The 17,366-nt window shown below is 36.3% G+C and overlaps 4 protein-coding genes across 4 annotated transcripts; all 4 read right to left on the reverse strand.

Moving 5' to 3' along the window:
* Positions 1-5,808: 5,808 nt before the first annotated feature.
* On the reverse strand, positions 5,809-7,733 carry LOC125186071 (pectinesterase 1-like). The gene is made up of 4 exons (XM_048082385.1): positions 7,247-7,733; positions 6,602-6,808; positions 6,297-6,538; positions 5,809-6,087 (listed from the first exon to the last, which is right to left on the reverse strand). The coding sequence occupies exons 1-4, from the start codon at positions 7,691-7,693 to the stop codon at positions 5,928-5,930; spliced, it is 1,056 nt and encodes a 351-aa protein (XP_047938342.1). The 5' UTR covers positions 7,694-7,733; the 3' UTR covers positions 5,809-5,927.
* A 431-nt stretch (positions 7,734-8,164) lies between these two features.
* Positions 8,165-10,081, reverse strand: LOC125189802 (pectinesterase 1-like). Its single transcript, XM_048087035.1, has 4 exons — positions 9,638-10,081; positions 9,011-9,217; positions 8,698-8,939; positions 8,165-8,324 (listed from the first exon to the last, which is right to left on the reverse strand). Exons 1-4 carry the CDS (start codon positions 10,079-10,081, stop codon positions 8,165-8,167), a joined length of 1,053 nt encoding a protein of 350 aa, XP_047942992.1.
* Positions 10,082-10,838: 757 nt separating this feature from the next.
* LOC125189803 (putative pectinesterase 63) lies at positions 10,839-12,264 on the reverse strand. Its single transcript, XM_048087036.1, has 4 exons — positions 11,818-12,264; positions 11,426-11,632; positions 11,103-11,344; positions 10,839-11,013 (listed from the first exon to the last, which is right to left on the reverse strand). Exons 1-4 carry the CDS (start codon positions 12,262-12,264, stop codon positions 10,839-10,841), a joined length of 1,071 nt encoding a protein of 356 aa, XP_047942993.1.
* A 2,430-nt stretch (positions 12,265-14,694) lies between these two features.
* LOC125189804 lies at positions 14,695-15,871 on the reverse strand. Its single transcript, XM_048087037.1, has 2 exons — positions 15,493-15,871; positions 14,695-15,164 (listed from the first exon to the last, which is right to left on the reverse strand). The coding sequence occupies exons 1-2, from the start codon at positions 15,869-15,871 to the stop codon at positions 14,695-14,697; spliced, it is 849 nt and encodes a 282-aa protein (XP_047942994.1).
* Between the last annotated feature and the right edge of the window lie 1,495 nt (positions 15,872-17,366).

Below are 17,366 nucleotides of genomic sequence, written 5' to 3' on the forward strand. Positions count from 1 at the left end.
CAAATAAATTCCTCAACCCACTTCTACTGGCTAGTATAGTGGAGGTAATAGTCGAATCCCAGAGAAATGGACACGTTCGGGTAATTGCGATGATAATCTGGGAGGTTTTGGTTAGCTACCACGCTTTTGGGTTGAGATTCTACCTAGACGGAAATTAAAGATGGTACCCTACTGACTAGTGGGCGTGAAAGTGACTGACATGTGGTTGTGTACGTGAAAGTAGGGGACAAGGTATCTCAGAGGCATGTGGAAAGTAGACAGTTACTAAATGAGGAAATTAGAGCAGCATGGTATATTTGGTGGCTGGGTGGCAACTCTGACAGGTCTGGGGGGTACAAACTTAAAGTAAGGTACAAAAGTAAAAAGTAAGTAAAAAGCAAAAGTGGTCCAAAGTAAAATTGGATTGTGATGATTTCTTCCTCAACAAGTATCAACAGAAATTACATGAACTCAAACTCCATAGATGAACACAGATTCTCAACTTCAAACACAAGATCAACGATTAAAAAGCTTAAATTTAAGATTAACGACTAAACTGCAGATTACTCCTACTGGCTAACATGCAAGGTGGTGATGGCAACGCAAAACATGAAACTCATGCACGAAAACTTAAACTGAAACATGAACTTGAAATTCCGATCAACGACTCCAGATTTAGCCTACTCAAAAGAAAACATGCGTAAACACTTAGAAAATAAAAGCGAAAACTAGATCTAACTTTCCCAGGCAGATTCAAACCAAAGAGAGATGGGAAAAACAAACTTCATAATTAAAACGTTTAGATCTTAACGAAATACTTCAAAAGGCAACAAGATTAAAGGTTTGCAACAGATCCAACGAAGAAAGCTAGTAAAAGTTAAACTAGGAAAGCGATTAAAGATTGTTTATGCCACTCCGGGCGATAGAACTGCTACTGCTACGATGACAAACTGGCTGGAACGGTGGGATGATGACTCTCCGGTGGACGTCTGGACTTCAGGTGACCATAGTTGTGGCGAGGAATGAGAAGACGTCCACTTGTTTACCTATTTATGAGAATAAATAATATAATATAATGGTTTATTATTGAAATATGATAAACAAGTCTAAGGCTTTTTACTAAGAAGGTCAAGTAGGGAAATTCGATGAATCTCCTCATGAGTTTTCCAGTAGGGGACTTGGCCAGATCTAGTAAGAAGAAAAACGTATTCACAACCTAGATAGGCTTTGGCTACCTATTGGTACGGTTGCGGTGTTTGTGATAATTCTCTCTTACCTAAGAAGAGATTAGTAACACCGGTGTGGTAAAGCACTGAAAGGATCTAATCCGAAATGTATTCTTTATTGCTATCTACTGAAAGAATATATTTCAGAAAGTTTAGTATTTTCTAGTCTATGATATTAATATCAATATTGTTTATTCAATCAAACGCCACTTTGACTTATCAATATGTGAGAGTTTGTACGTAACTCAAGTTCATGATATCTTGGGTGGTAGTAATTGAATAACATGAAGGTATTGGAATATTATTTCATAGAATTCGCGTGCCCAGTGTGGTATGATTAAATCCCTAAAAGGGTGATCCCCAATGAGGTGTTTGAAAGAGGAATTTATTATTCAGAAATCTGCGCAGTTGGAATTTATTCCACGAATAATAAATAAAGTTTCAAACTAGAAAAACTCTTTGAAGAATTAATTTAATTCTAGTCACATAGCAGACAAAAGAATTAAATTGACGGATCAAGATAATCTTAAACGCGGGAAATATTATAAAATAAAATGGACCCAAGTTATTTGTAATTTGGTGATTTAAGTGGGAGTGCAATATAAATAATATTCCATTGATAATATATTAAATCATGGGTCATTTGATTTAATTAGTAATTTATCTAATGGGTGAGCCCAACACTTAAGTCATTCCATGGATCCCCTTACTAGCCCAATAAAGTCCACTATAAATAATGAATGAAAGGGAAACCCTAGCACACAATCCAAGACACACTAAACCCTAACCCTAGCCGCCAAAATCGGCGCCTCTCTCTCTCCCCCTCTTGGTCTCGATTTTCGTGCCTAGCGCGTGGGAGAATTAGGGTTTTGATTATTGTTCTTGATCTATCCTAATTCATAGGATTAGATCTAGACAACTTGGTGTTTGTATTGGATTTCCCTAGATTAATTCAAAGTTATTTAATTGGTTTTCTAAGATCCGCCCACACGGATGGAGAATCAAGGACGAGGGAATAGTACGGAAGATTCGTGGTCGATAAACCAAGGATCTCCGGGTGGTGCAGCTAGCAACGTCAATCCAATGATGGATTATGAGGTAACAATCGAATCTACATCGAATATGCATGATTATGTGTTTATTTGATGTTATATCTATAGATCTATGTAAATTGCATTAAATTGGAGTCGAATGCATAATCACCTAAATAGATCCGTTCTAGGACCTGTTTGGTTTCCGTGTCTTCCGCTGCGGTAGTCCCAACAATACTGACCAGTAACCAAGGCTTAGAATACGACTTATCAGTGGTGATGAAGATAAAGTAGACTCGAGGACGAGTCTTTTTCAAGAAGGGGAGTATGATGCAGTTATAGAAACTTGGAGGCTAAGTAAATTATATTTTATGTTTTATTTATTTCCTAGTTAATAGAATTAGTAGAAGGAAAAATATTAGGAGCAATTGTTTTCATTGTACAAAATTAAATTTTCCTTTCTTGCTTATTTTCATTTTAGTTATTTTCCTTTTAGTTTTATTTTTCTCTTTGCCTATATAAAGGTCTCATTGTTGAATTTAAAAGACAAACTTTGATTTTTGAATTCTTTATTACCAGTTCAGTCATTCTCATACGTTTCTGCATCATTTTGCATCATTAATATTATGGTTTATGGTGTCTTAATGTCATGACCTTCCATGTCCATCTTTTGTTCATATAAAAAGATGGAGTTTTAGAGGGATGAACCAACAACACAACAACATTCTCTCTTCTCTCTAGCTCTCTACATCTAGTGTGCATTTTAGGAGTATTGTTTAGCTCGATTCTCGGAACTCCATCAAGTTCGCTGGTGCCTAGTGGGTTTGAGGTGCTTCTACACGCTAGGAGGAAGTTGTTTTATCTTTGGAAACAATACATCATTCCGTGAGCACTACCTGGGACGTAATTTGTCTTGTGGAAAGAGGAATTTCCTCGACTCGACTTATAGTTTTGTTTGTTTTATTATTTACGTTGTAATTTCCATTCCATTTATTGTCGTCTTTTTCCTTTCGATTGTAATAGTTAGAGTACCGCCTGTATACGACTTGGGAATTTCATCCCATTCATTCTAAAACTTTATTAACTCTTTAATTTCTTACTTTATTCTCTCCACTCACCATATAAAATTAATTTGTATAAAATCTCATGCCACCTAAGAAATGAGTCATCTTCCCCGAGACGGATAGAATACATTTTTTACTTAACCAAGTAAAAATAAACTAAATATTTGCTCATATTTTTTAAATTAGTTGGGCTTTATCAAACTAAAATATCCATAGACTGATTTAATTTAATAGTTGAAATTAGTTGTTGACAAAGTGAGGATAATTTCGGTAGACATTAATTTTATTCGTAATTTTTTTCTCAAATTATTTCTGTTAATTTAGGAAATATCTTTATGGTATTATTGGAATTAAAACAAATAAACTTAATTTTTATAGTAGAATTATTCAGATATTATATTCTATTATATTTCCTCCGTTTAATAGTAGTAGAGTCATTTCATTTCATTTTCTTCCCTCGTCTGCAAAAATAATATTCCCTCCGTCCCCAAAAATTGATAAATTCGTGAATGACGCGGGTTTTAATCTGTAATTCGTAAAGTAAGAGAGAGATGAGAAAAATTAAGAGATGGGGGAAAAGGTAGTTAAATGAGTATTAGTTGATTGTATGGTCTACATTATAATTATAAATGATGTGTAAAACTAGTCTATTTTTGGGGGACAGAGAGAGTAATAAATTATTAAAATGTATAAAGAGTAAAGTAAGAGAGAATGACGTAGAGAAGACTATTATTTAGATATTTTAGTAGAATTATCTAGATAATTCCCTAGACTGTAGATACTATTATCTAGTAAAATATCTAAATTTTATAGTAAAAAATCTAGATATAGAATATTAAAGAGTGAAGTAGAGAATTCTAGAATAACCAGGGTATGCGTATAAGGAGTGAGTTGGATTATTATTTTGTACAAGTTGAGAAGTTTGAAAAACAAAAATATTTTCTTAGTTTCACCACATCACAACATCTCATAAATCATTTCCTATATATACCACTAATTGTACTCTTTAATGTTTTCTCCAAAGTAAACTCCTCCAACATATATCTTATATTACAACATGTATATATCAAAAGAAAAACGATTATATTTTATATTTCTAATGAAAACTTGAAACTTAATTTAGTCTAATAAATCATTGAACTTTATGAGTATACAGTGAAATTAAACTATACATACAAAATATTTTGCCAATACTTCAAATTGGTACAAAAAGTTTTAAGTTTAAATGAATCGTACAAAAAGTTTTATTACTGCTTTAAATTAATACATTTTGCTTAAATTCACCAACACTATTAATTATTTTAACTGGCTTTCACATACAAGAACGTATTCATAGCTAATGTTGTACATCATCGTGTGGAACTTGCATTTTATAAAATATCACTCCTCAAAATGTGTTGTGAACGGGAAGATGTGAATGTATTATCCTGATAATTGTGGTTTTTCTCACCCTAGCAGGCCCAATAATTAGCAAAGAAGCACCACCTTTAGCTAAATCTCAATCTCATAATAGATTGACAATTCTCGACACTACACGACACTACACAAAAAGTGAAACCAACAATTGCACCTTCATATTTCTAATAGCACTAATATGGTGCAGTGTTCTAATAATTCCAGTTTGATTATCAACTACAAAAGCACAACATTTCTTCCGGCAAAAGCTACAACAGCCGACCAAGTTCCACTTTGAATTCTTCGGCATTACTTGTCGCAAGATGTGGCGGCAAATGCGGCGCTGATGAGTTCAGAAGATGAGAAACTTTAAGACTTTTATAGGATATTAGTTGATATTTCAGCATACAAAATTGATATTAGTTATTAGTTATTATTGTAACTTAGTTAGTATTTGATCACACACCTAATCTGTTATATACTATTTAAATAGATGCAAGTTTTAACTTTTTTTCGCTATTTGTTGTTAAAGAAGGGGCTTCAAAGTATTTATCATAAAAAAGTTTGATGGTGCAATGACTATCATAATTAGTCTTATAAAATAAAGTTAAAATAATTAACGCTGTTAGTTTAAGCAAAATGTATTAATTTAAAATAATAATGAAACTTTTATGTGACTAATGTAAACTTAAATTTGTTTTGTACCAATTTGAAATACTATTGGTATAATATTTTGTATTTATAGTGTAATTTCTTGAGTATATAAGAAGGTGACAATAGCATCAGGAAATACATAATATTTCCAAAATTGTGATTTCAAAGGTTAAGAAACGATGTTTAATTTAAAATTATAAATCATTAAAAATTGAAGGAATATTGAGATATTAAAGTATGAGTTCCTCTTATTACAATTATGGTGAAGGTATATGCAGACATGGCATTAAGACAGTAGACAAGACAAATTGATAGTATAACAGAAAATGAAAATTAAAATCGTGGGAAAAAATTAGGTTCATTTAATGTAAATGGAAAATTTCATTAATTGTGAAAACACGAAAACTAAAAGGTCTAACTCATAAAACTGAATCACTAAAATATACTTGTATGATAAAAACAAAAAGTGCAACTATTACTACTCCACACCACAAAAAAAGTGCAACTATTAGTTTTTATTAGTATTAATTATTTGTGGGAAGCAGTAGAATTACATGAACAGAAATATAAGTATAGATTTAGATTCCTGCAGCCGGCAAGAGCCATGTTGAGGCCTCTATATAAGCAAGGGTGATGAATGGGTTAGCTTCAGCTGGAGTAAGCTTCTTAGCAAACGTGACTCGCTTCTCCATGTTGGCACCCGGGCCTCGGTTGTTAAATTCACCAAAATATACGGTGCTGCACAAAAATAAAATGATTATAAAATATTGTAATTTCGGTATAGGATTTTATATAGTGTTGTTTTCTGAGTTAATGAGGAGAGAATAAAGTACGAGAGATGAAAAAGTAGAGATGGTGTTGTTTCCATTTTAGGAAACGTTTTATTTTTAATAGGGTAATTTAAAAAGAAAATGTTACATTTTTAATGGGACAGAGGGAGTAATTACCTGTTAGTTTCAGGATGGAAATTGTTAGACCATCCTTCAGGAATGATAACACTGCTAATATCACATAAGGCAAAGACAACCCTTGGATATGGGAACCATGATCTGCCCAACACAGCATTCGGGGCCGTCCCGGTGATTGAGCAGTGCACGAAACTGAAGCCGGTTTCCTCTTTTGCATCATTCCGAGCATGTGCTGTGATTATCGCATTTCCATCTCCGGGAATCACGTGTATCTCGCAATTCTGCACTTGCAACAAATGGTTACAATTCATGAATTTGCATTCGTCATCACTGCGTCAACTTACCAGGTATAGAGATCTGGCGCTTCCGAAAATGAAATCAACAGTGCCCTCTATGTAGCAATCTTTGAACAAATGTCTCCCCTTGTAATCAAATACGGTATCTTGATATCCATAGAATTTGCAGTTATAGAAAACCGATGCATCTCCGCCTACTCTCACAGCTGCTGCCTGAGCTCCCACCATCTTCCCGTCCGGCCTCGGTGCAGAATTCTTACAAAAGTATTGCTAGAATTATTAGCCAGCCACATGAATAATTTATGTTTATGACTATCTCTTAAGTTTCCCAATTAAAATGATCTACTAAGTTTAACTCTTGGCTAAAGTGATTCTCTATTCGTTCATTTGTTGAGGGATGATATTAATAGAAAATAAAAAATCTTATATTTTTCTATATATATATATATATATATATATAAGACGGGTTTTGGTCCTCATAAGTCAGAAGAACGATTCTGTATTTTTTTGTTTTTTCTCTATAGTATATTGAGGAGAATGTCAATGATCGTTTGGAAGACTACAACCGATTCAAACCCACATCAACTCAAAATCATTCCAAACAGAGTCTGTTTGGTATACTTCTGCTTTACAGTTTATATTTTACTCCATATCTTGGGTTATCATCAGAGAGACTAAATTTTGTGAACATACCACCACTTTCAAATTGACGCCCATAAAATGGTCGGACTCGGCGGTCAGCGTCGCGCACTCCACCGTTCCGTACTTGGCCGCCGTGCCGGCAAAGACCAAAACCGGCATGTTTTTGGGGTCTCCATACAAGGTGACGAACGGCTTCTCCTTGGGGATGGTGATTTTCTCTGTGTAATTGCCAGGCGCAATCGACACCACGACGCGGTGCGCGTTGCCAACAGGAATGCTATTTATGGCTTCAGTCACCGTCCTGAATTGGCCGCCTCCCCCGACCCTGATCACCTTAGGTGGACCACCTCCACCCACCGCCGCTGGCTTCTTCACGGCCAAGTGCTTGTCGAACCAGCTTCCCAATTGGGCCTTATCGGCTGGAATTGCATCGTTGGATCGAACTATGATCGGAAGGGAAAACAGGATCACCACCACAACTATAAATGACATTTTCATTTCTACTTTCTAATCTTGCATGTTTGAAAGGAACTTGTTATGTAATAATTTGCATGGAAAAAAGAAAAAAAGTGTTGGAAGAAAAGCATAAAGAAAGGGATGGACAGAATTGGGTTTGAGGTAGTGGTTTAGAATTTGTATGTCCTGGCTAGGACAATGTTTCATATTTTAGTTGGTTTGGTCAATTTCTAACTTTATATAGTGTTTCCTTTTTTTTGGTGTAATGTGGTTTGGACATGGATGGTTGATATGGTTTCAACTTTCAAGAGACTACTTTTTAACTTTGATTGAGTGAAATAATTCAGTCTAACGTGTGCATAACATAAATTTTAAATGTCCAAATACTTAAAGTTATCAAAGATAATAAATGAAACTAGTTATCATTTTATTACACTAGTCTTACATCTATTATATAGATGTATATGGGTGTTGATTCAGAAACTAACAAAAATACAGCTAGGAAATTCATATTTAGAGTTTGGGAGGAGGCATTAGCCATGAAGAAGAATTTATAAAATCAAGGCTGATAAATGGCTTTGCTTCTTCTTCTTTAAGCTGCTTAGCAAACGTTACACGCCCCTCAAAGTTTGATCCAGGTCCTTCATTCTTAAATTCTCCAAAAAACACAGTTCTGCACACATTTGTCAGTAATTGCGTTAGTTTTATTCTCTTTTGTTAGGTCAAATCTACCTACATATGATAACATTAGAGAATGACGTTACATCTCATTCTTGTTTGGTTTGTAAGATTATATCTTATAAATGAATATGGATTATGTTTGGTTCATATAAGATTGAATCTCATACATAAACTTAATTCTAGATAGATAAATATATGATAATGAGTCATGAAAACCGAACGACACCTATCTATACAATTAAATTAAGGTTTGCACCCATATTTTGAAATTTATCTTAAATACACAATGGAACTTAACTTTCTTTGGATAAATCACAAACCTACAATAAATCATTTCGCTCACATTTTACATAATGTAATGATACCTGTTATTGCTGGGATCCTTATTGTTGGACCATCCTTGAGGATTGACCACGTCGCTGAGAAAGGAGTTAGCGAAGACCACCCTTGCATAGGGATACCACGCCCTGCCTAAGAATGCAGTTTGGCCTGACCCAGTCACGGAGCAATGGACAAACACATAACCCGTTGCCTCTTCATCGTTCGACCTCTGTTGTGCTGTTATGTATGCAATTCGATCACCGGGAATAACATGTATCTCCGAGTTCTATAGATACCAAATTATATATATAGTCACATCTTTATCAATCAATGATTGAGAAGTGGTTTAACTCTTACCAGATAAATGGATTTGCCGCGTCCAAATATGAAATCGATAGTCCCCTCAATATAGCAATCTTTGAAGAAATGTCTCCCCCTATAATCGCAAACAGTGTCTTGATATCCATAGAATCTGCAGTTATAGAATGCTGAAGCGTCTCCGCCTACTCTCACGGCCACCGCCTGAGCTCCCTCCCTCACTCCGTCTGGCCTTGGTGCAGAATTCTTGCAATTACAATATTTTGCAAGTATTTTAATGCAAAATTGGTAAAGTATAAAAAAAAAAAAACAAATGTAATTGATGTAGCATTGGTGAATAGTGAAACCTACATTGTTATTAATGTAACATGTGGTAACATAGATTCCAAAAATAGAAAGTTGACTAATTTTGTAGAATGGACTAAACTAATAAAGGAAGATGGAGGGAATATCAAACTTTGATATATACTCATTCCGTCCCAATAAATATGAATTATTTAATTTTTGAAGCGAGTATTATGTAGTGTTGTTTTGTGAGTTTATGAAGAGAGATGAAAAACTAAAGAGAGTGTTGTTTCCATTTTAAGAAATGTTTCATTTTTAAAGGGACAATTTTAAAAGAAAAACGTTTCATTTTTAATGAGATAGAGGGAGTAGCATACTGACCACTACTTTCAAATTGACGCAATAAAAATTGGCGGCATCAGCGATCAAGGTTGCGGAATCGATGGTGCCGTACGTTTTCGCCGTGCCGTTGAAAACCAAAACCGGCATGTTGTTGGGGTCTCCCAGCAACGTAATGAATGGCTTATCCTTACCGATAGTTATCTTCTCAGTATAATTGCCGGGGCCAATCGACACCACCACGCGTTCCTTGTTCCCTGAGGGGATGCTATTTATGGCATCGGTTACCGTCTTGAAATCGCCACTACCGTCCACCCGGACATTGATCACCTTCTGAAAGCTTGAGGCATTTCCCACTGTGGTTTCAAACCAGCTTTCCAACTGCGATTTATCGGCGGGAATCATGAATTGGTCGTCATCAGACCAAACGATAGGAATGAAGCAGAGAATCAAGAGGAGTGTATTCATGATAGTAGTATAAGACATTTTCATTTCTCTATGTAGTAAATTTGATACCATCTGCGTGTCTTAGACAATTTTATTTTTGTCGTTTGGATTAGATTACATGATATTTATATACTAGTGTTTTGTTTTTTCCGTTGAAAATTAGCATTTATGAAAATTTACAAACATGCATTTAATCCCATGAAAAAAAAATTACAAAAATATTCCTTGAAAAATTGTATTTAAGATTTTTGAAATAAAGGAAATTAAAGTTACTAGAATTTATATTTAATACCCATGCAATGAATATTACTATTAAACATTGAGTCAAGCCTATTTATCTCATCGCTAGTGTTTTTTAACACTACTACCACCGACTTTCTGCCTTTAATTAGATACAAATCCAACAGATGGAGTACATTGTAAGACTCCGTTTGTTTCATATTAATTGAGTTATTTTTTCATTTTAAGAAGTTTCAAGATAACGAAATTTTTAGTCACGATACTCCATACAATAACGATACAATCTGTGATTAGTTGATATAAATTTACAATCGAGGGAAACTAAAACTTTTCACAAGTTGGAGTAATATATAGTGATTCAATCATTACAAACATATTTTCCTAAGTGAGTACAAAAAGTTTAGTTCTGATCAACGTTGAAATGATTCTCTATCAAGCTTATCAAAGTCTAACATTGATTTCCCGCTAGTTTAAATCATAGTTCAAAACCTTGTGTACTTACATATACATCTATATAGATGTATATGTGTGGATTGAAAAATTAATAAAAATACAGCTAGGAAATCGATATTTTGAGTTTGGGAGGAGGCATCAACCATGAAGAAGCATCTATAAAATCAAGGCTGATGAATGGCTTAGCTTCTTCTTCACTAAGCTGCTTAGCAAATGTTACCCGCTTGTCAAAGTTCGATCCCGGGCCTTCATTCTTGAATTCTCCAAAAAACGAAGTCCTACACACACTCAACATTAATTACATTCTTGTTTATTATAAAAAAAAAGAATACGACTCAGCTACAATATTGAATTTAATGTACGGTACCTATCATTACTAGGATTCATTTTGTCGGACCAGCCTTCAGGGTTGACAACGTCGCTTAGATAGGTGTTCGCGAAGATCACCCTTCCGTAGGGAAGCCACGACCGGCCTAAGTATGCGGTTTGGCCTGACCCAGTCACAGAACAATGGACGAATACGAAACCGGATGTTTCTTTATCGCTCGACCTCGCTTGTGCTGTTATGAATGCAGTTGGATCTCCGGGAATAACATGTATCTCCGAGTTCTGTAAATACAAAATTAAAATCAAATCAGAGTGTAACTAATTAGTAGTGGTTAGTTAATGGTTAATGGCAATGAGACTTACCATATAAATAGAGGTGCCGGATCCAAATATGAAATCCACAGTCCCCTCAATATAGCAATCTTTGAAGAAATGTCTCCCGTTGTAATCGAAAACAGTGTCTTGATATCCGTAGAATTTGCAGTTATAGAACGCTGAAGCGTCTCCGCCTACTCTCACTGCCGACGCCTGAGCTCCATCCCTCTTTCCGTCTGGCCTTGGTGCGGAATTCTAGCATCAGCACGTAATTTAAGAAAATGATATTCATTGAATTAAGTAAAGAGAATAAAGTACTAGAGAAATAAAATAAAATAAAAGTAAAGTAAGTCAGATAAGGTGTTTTTTTTTGTTTTTAGCCAAAAATGGAAATCAAGGAGAAAATCAATCGCATATGGTGGGACGTAGGGAGTACTAACCACCAGCATCAAATTGACGCCATAAAATTGGTCGGCATCGGCAGTCAAGGTGGCGGAATCGACGGTGGTGTACGTTTTGGCCGTGCCGTCGAAAACCAAAACCGGCATGTTGTCGGGGTCTCCCTGCAATGTGACGAATGGCTTATCCTTACCGATAGTTATCTTCTCGGTATACTTTCCGGGGCCAATCGACACCACCACGCGCTCACTATTCCCCGAGGGGATGCTGTTTATGGCATCCGTTACCGTCTTAAAATCTCCGCTGCCATCCACTCGGACATTGATCACCTTTGGAGAGCTCGAGGCAGCAGAAACATAGCCCACCGTGGTCTCGAACCAGCTTTCCAACTGAGATTTATCGGCGGGAATCATAAACTTGCCGTCGATTGAAAGAAAACTGAGAGTGAAGAAGAAGAGTGCTTTCATGAGAGTAATAGTATACGCCATTTTACTTTGTGAATGTGATAAATTCGATAGAGATTACTGGGTTATATATTTAAGAGGTTAGATATGAAGGAAAATTTAGAAACATGCAGTTAATAGCCATGCAAACCATGGTAGTCTTTTTTGTACTATTATTTACAGAATCAAGCTATTGATTTTGTTAATTAGATTTTTTTATAAACCAACTCTGATATTGTACTATATACTTTCGAATATAAAGTATACAATTGAAGATCTTCATTGACTTATTTATAGAGAATCATACGTTAAAATATTCATTGGTAGTATCAAATAATCTCATTTCATAAAATTATTTGAATTGTTGCGATGTTTATATGGCAAAGATTATTACAGATCGCACAGTCAGAATGTATACTGGTATTGAGTACTTACTTGACTATAATTTTACTTTTTAAGTTATAATAATGTATGGCACTCCATTGAATAAGTATATTTTTAATATGAATATTATGTATATTAGTACTCCCTCCATCCCATGAAAGATGTCACACTTTCCTTTTTAGTTTGTCCCACAAAAGATGTCACATTTCCCTTTTTGGAAAATGTGATCACTCACATGAATATAAAAATCATATTTTCTCTCTCCATTTAACACACAAAACAAAACCTCCTAAAATCTCGTACCGTCCCACAAGTGTGACATCTTTCGTGGGACGGAGGGAGTACTAAACTTGGACTAGAATTTATTTTTGTACTTTAAAGTTTAAAATTTACCTAATAATTATATATTGATATTTCATTTTTATTTGATTTTATATGAACCCTAAATTTTAATAATATGCCCTTTCAGAATCGTAGGTAGCCATAATAGCAGTCTTGTAACTTGTAAGCAGTTGTAACCATGCAATGGCCTACTAACTTAGCATTCATAATATTCTAATTTTTTTTATTATACTTTTTTATTCACCTTTCGTCCTAGTAATTAAAGATAACTCAAGAAAATTAAGGCCATGCTTGGTATGATGGAATAGAATGAGGAGGGAATGGAATGAAGGTGGGAATAGAATGACAATTCCATTCCATTCTTGTGATTGGTGAATGTAAGGTTTACAAATTGAATGGAATTGTTATTTCTTGATTGATTTCATTCCTAAACTTGGTAACTACGAATAATATAAGAATGGAATGAAATGAAATATGAATAATTAATATGTTGATTCTATAAAAAAAATATTTATTTAAAAATATTTTTGTCAAATATTTTGGATCATATTAAGTTGAACTATACACGTAAATGAGTGTGTGCATATGTGGTGTATGTATTGTTGATGTGTGTATATATATATGTGCACATGTGCTTGTGTGTGTGTGTACATATATGTGCATGTGTTGCCATAGGTATGTGTTGATGTGTGTGTGTGTTGCTGCATGTCAGTGTGTGAGTTTGTGTTGCTGTGTGTGTGTTGCTGCATTTCAGTGTGTGTGAGTTTGTGTTGCTGTGTGTGTGTATGTGTTTGTGTGTGTGTGTGTTTTTGTGTGTGCGTGTGTTTTTTGGTGTGCTGTGTGTGCATGTGTTTTTTGGTGTGTGTGTGCGCGTATGTGTGTGTGTGTGTGTGTTTTGGCTGTGTGTGCGTGTGTTTTTTTTGGTTGTGTGTGTGTTTTTGTGTGTTGCTGTGTGTGTGTGTGTGTTTGTGTGAGTTGCTGTGTGTTTTTGTGTGTGTGTGAGTGTGTTTTTTTCAATTATGAAAAATTTTAAAATTTTAATTTATGCTAAAATTGAGATGATATTAAATTTAAATATAATATTAAATACTCCCTCCGTCCCAGATTTGTGGTAATATTTTGCCATAAATGTCCGTCTCATATTTGGAGTAACATTTAGAATTTACCATATTTGGACATAAAATTTTACCCCATTATTCACTAAAATTACACCCAAATGCCATTATCTATATTAAAATAAATCAAAACGAAAATAAAAAACCAAAAAGTCAAAGAGGGACCCACCTTCAACCAACTCACTTCATTTATTACACACTCCATCATCCCACTTCATTTATTAGAGCATCCACTATAGGTGGATGCTTTTTGGTGGACAACTTTTTTTTTTGTCCATAGCCCCATTTTATTTGTCCACAGCCACAAAAAAAAGTGTCCGCAGCAATAGCGGACACTTTTTAGTGGACAAATTTCACTTTATTGTTTTTGTTGTATATTTTAATTCAATACAATTAAAATTATCGGACTATAAATAATTAGACAAAAACGGCTAGTTCAATAAAATTAAAGTAGAAAACTAAATTTTCGTCGGATTAAAGTGAGGGGAAAATTACAACGAAAATTTGATCTACGGAAAATCACACAATGTTCTTCACGCTACGCCGCCTCCCCTACGTGCCCAGATCTCTTCCATCAAATCGACCTGGAGTTGGTCATGTGTTGTGCTCCTGCGTATATCCGCGAAACGTTGGATCAGATATTCATTACTACGTGGTACACCCATCTGTATCGGCGCGGAGGAACGCCGTGACTTGTACTTGCACCATCTTCCGGCGCCCAACGTTCTACCGCAAATCCTTCATCTTCTATTATCATATTGTGCAATATGATACATGCTACCATAATATCCGCGACATCATCTTCGTGCCACACTCGTGCCGGGCAGCGTAGAATGGCCCATCGCGCTTGGAGCACACCAAAAGCTCGCTCAACATCTTTCCTAGCGGCCTCTTGTTTTCGCGCAAAATATTGTCTCTTCGCTCCAGCCGCTTGGCGAAGTGTCTTGACGAATACGGGCCAACGAGGGTATATTCCATCTGCCAAATAGTATCCCCTGCGATACTGCGTGCCATTTGCTACAAAACTGATCTGCGGACCCTCTCCCCGGCACTCATCATTGAAGATAGGCGACGACTGCAGAACGTTGATGTCGTTGTTCGAACCTGCAACACCGAAATACGCATGCCAGATCCGCAAACGGTAGTCAGCAACGGCTTCGAGGATCATCGACGAATGTTTCTGCTTGAAACCGGTAGTGAACTGGCCTTTCCACGCCACCGGGCAGTTTTTCCACTCCCAATGCATGCAATCAATGCTGCCCATCATCCCTGGAAAATTGTGCACCGCATCGTGCATATCGAGCAGTCTCTGGCACTCATCGAGGTTGGCTTTCGTAGGAACTCCGGACCAAAGACTTCCCGAATGCCCTTACAAAACTGCCGGAGCACAGTTAGATTAGTCGTCTCACCCATCTGTAGGTATTCGTCGAACATATCAGCCGGTCCGGCATAGGCAAGTTGCCTAATTGCAGAGGTGCATTTCGCAAAGTAGACAGCCCGATCCGGCCAGTGCAATCACTCCGGAGCGTGAAGCACTCGAACCGGTCCGCCAATGTCGTTGCTATATGGGTAAAGAGCGGTCGCGACATTCTGAAACGCCGACGAAAAATCTCAGCCGGGTAACGAGGGTCAGCGCTAAAGTAGTCGGCCATAAGCCGCTCAGCCACTCCGACATGGTCCCGTGGGATTGTCCGACGATGACGAATCTCACGAGGGATCGCCGCCGCCGCCGCCGCTGCCGCCTCCTCGTCGGCCTCCCTCTGCACCTCTTGAATCAAAGAATCCCATGCTTGATTCCACAAATCATCCATAATCGAAATGTTTTTAGAGATAGAAAATGGATAGAGAGTGAAGATGTGTGTGGAGAGAATGAAAATGGGAGGAATATTTATAAACAAACCTTTATAAATTCGAAATTAAAAAAATTAAAAAAATAAAAATTTTAAACCGGCGACCGCCGCGCCGGCGTCGCCGCACTATAGATAGGCGCGGCGGCCGCCGCATTTCTCTCTCATGCGGCCCGTCCTCGCCGCAAAGCCGGCGATGGCCCTTCCGCCCCAAGAGTTTCGTCCGCCCGCGGGGCGGACGCACGCCCCACTATAGACCGCCGCGGCGCCGCCGCGATGGGGGCGGCCGGCGCGCCGCCCCTATAGTGGTTGCTCTTACACGCTCCATCATCTCACTCCACCATCTCATTTCATTTATTACACACTTCACCTCTCACTTCCTTAATTACACACTCCACCAATTCCTTAAAACTCGTGCCATAACTAAATGTTACTACAAATGTGGGACGGAGGGAGTAATATTTATATAATTTTGTTAAATTTTAAGAAGAAATGAAAATGAAATAGAATGGAATGACCATTCCTTAGCTAAGTGGATGGAATAGATATTCCCATGTGGAATGGAATGGCCATTCCTAATAGAATGGTGATTCCTAAGGAAAAAGTTTACCAAGCAAAGGAATGAAATGGAGGTAGGAATGTCATTCCATTCCCCCATTCCATTCCATAATACCAAGACTAATTTACTAATTTCTTGTCTTGACTTCAAATTCATTCTACATTATATTTATCTTGTTACTCTTTATAAAAGATGTACTGTAATAAAAAGTTTATATCAAGACTAATTTCTTGTCTTGACTTCAGATTCATTCTACATAGTTAACATTAATCCACGAGAAATTATAAACAACGATAACCCTCACTTTTATACATTTATTATTCATTAATTAATCTTTTCTTTATATTAATAGGAGTATTATTTTTCTAATTGATGATATACTTGACTGTTTAATTCTTAGGTCATGCTTGGTATGATGGAATGGAATGAGGGTGGAATGAAATGGAGGTTGGAATGGAATGAAGATGGGAATGGAATGGAATCCTCATTCCATTCTTGTGCTTGGTGAATGAAAGGAATACAAATGGAATGAAATTATGTGTGTTGCTTTGTGTGTGTGTATTTTGCTGTGTGTGTATTGTATGTGTGTGTGTTGTTGTGTGTCAGTGTTTGAGAGTTTGTGTTGCCGTGTGTGTGCATGTGTTTGTGTGTGTGTGTTTTTTGATGTGTGTTGCTGTGTGTCAGTGCGTGTGAGTTTGTGTTGCTGTGTCTGTGCATGTGTTTTTTTTTTCTTTCTGTGTGTGTGAGAGTGTGTTGCTATGTGTGTGCGTGTGTTTTTTTTGCTGTGTGTGTGAGAGTGTGTTGCTACTTGTGTGTGGATTTTTTTTTCAATAATTAAAAATTTAAAATTTTAATTTTATCATAAAATTGAGATGATATTAAATTTAAATATAATATAAA

This window comes from Salvia hispanica, chromosome 5 (genome assembly GCF_023119035.1).
Source record: "Salvia hispanica cultivar TCC Black 2014 chromosome 5, UniMelb_Shisp_WGS_1.0, whole genome shotgun sequence".
NCBI lineage: Eukaryota > Viridiplantae > Streptophyta > Magnoliopsida > Lamiales > Lamiaceae > Salvia > Salvia hispanica.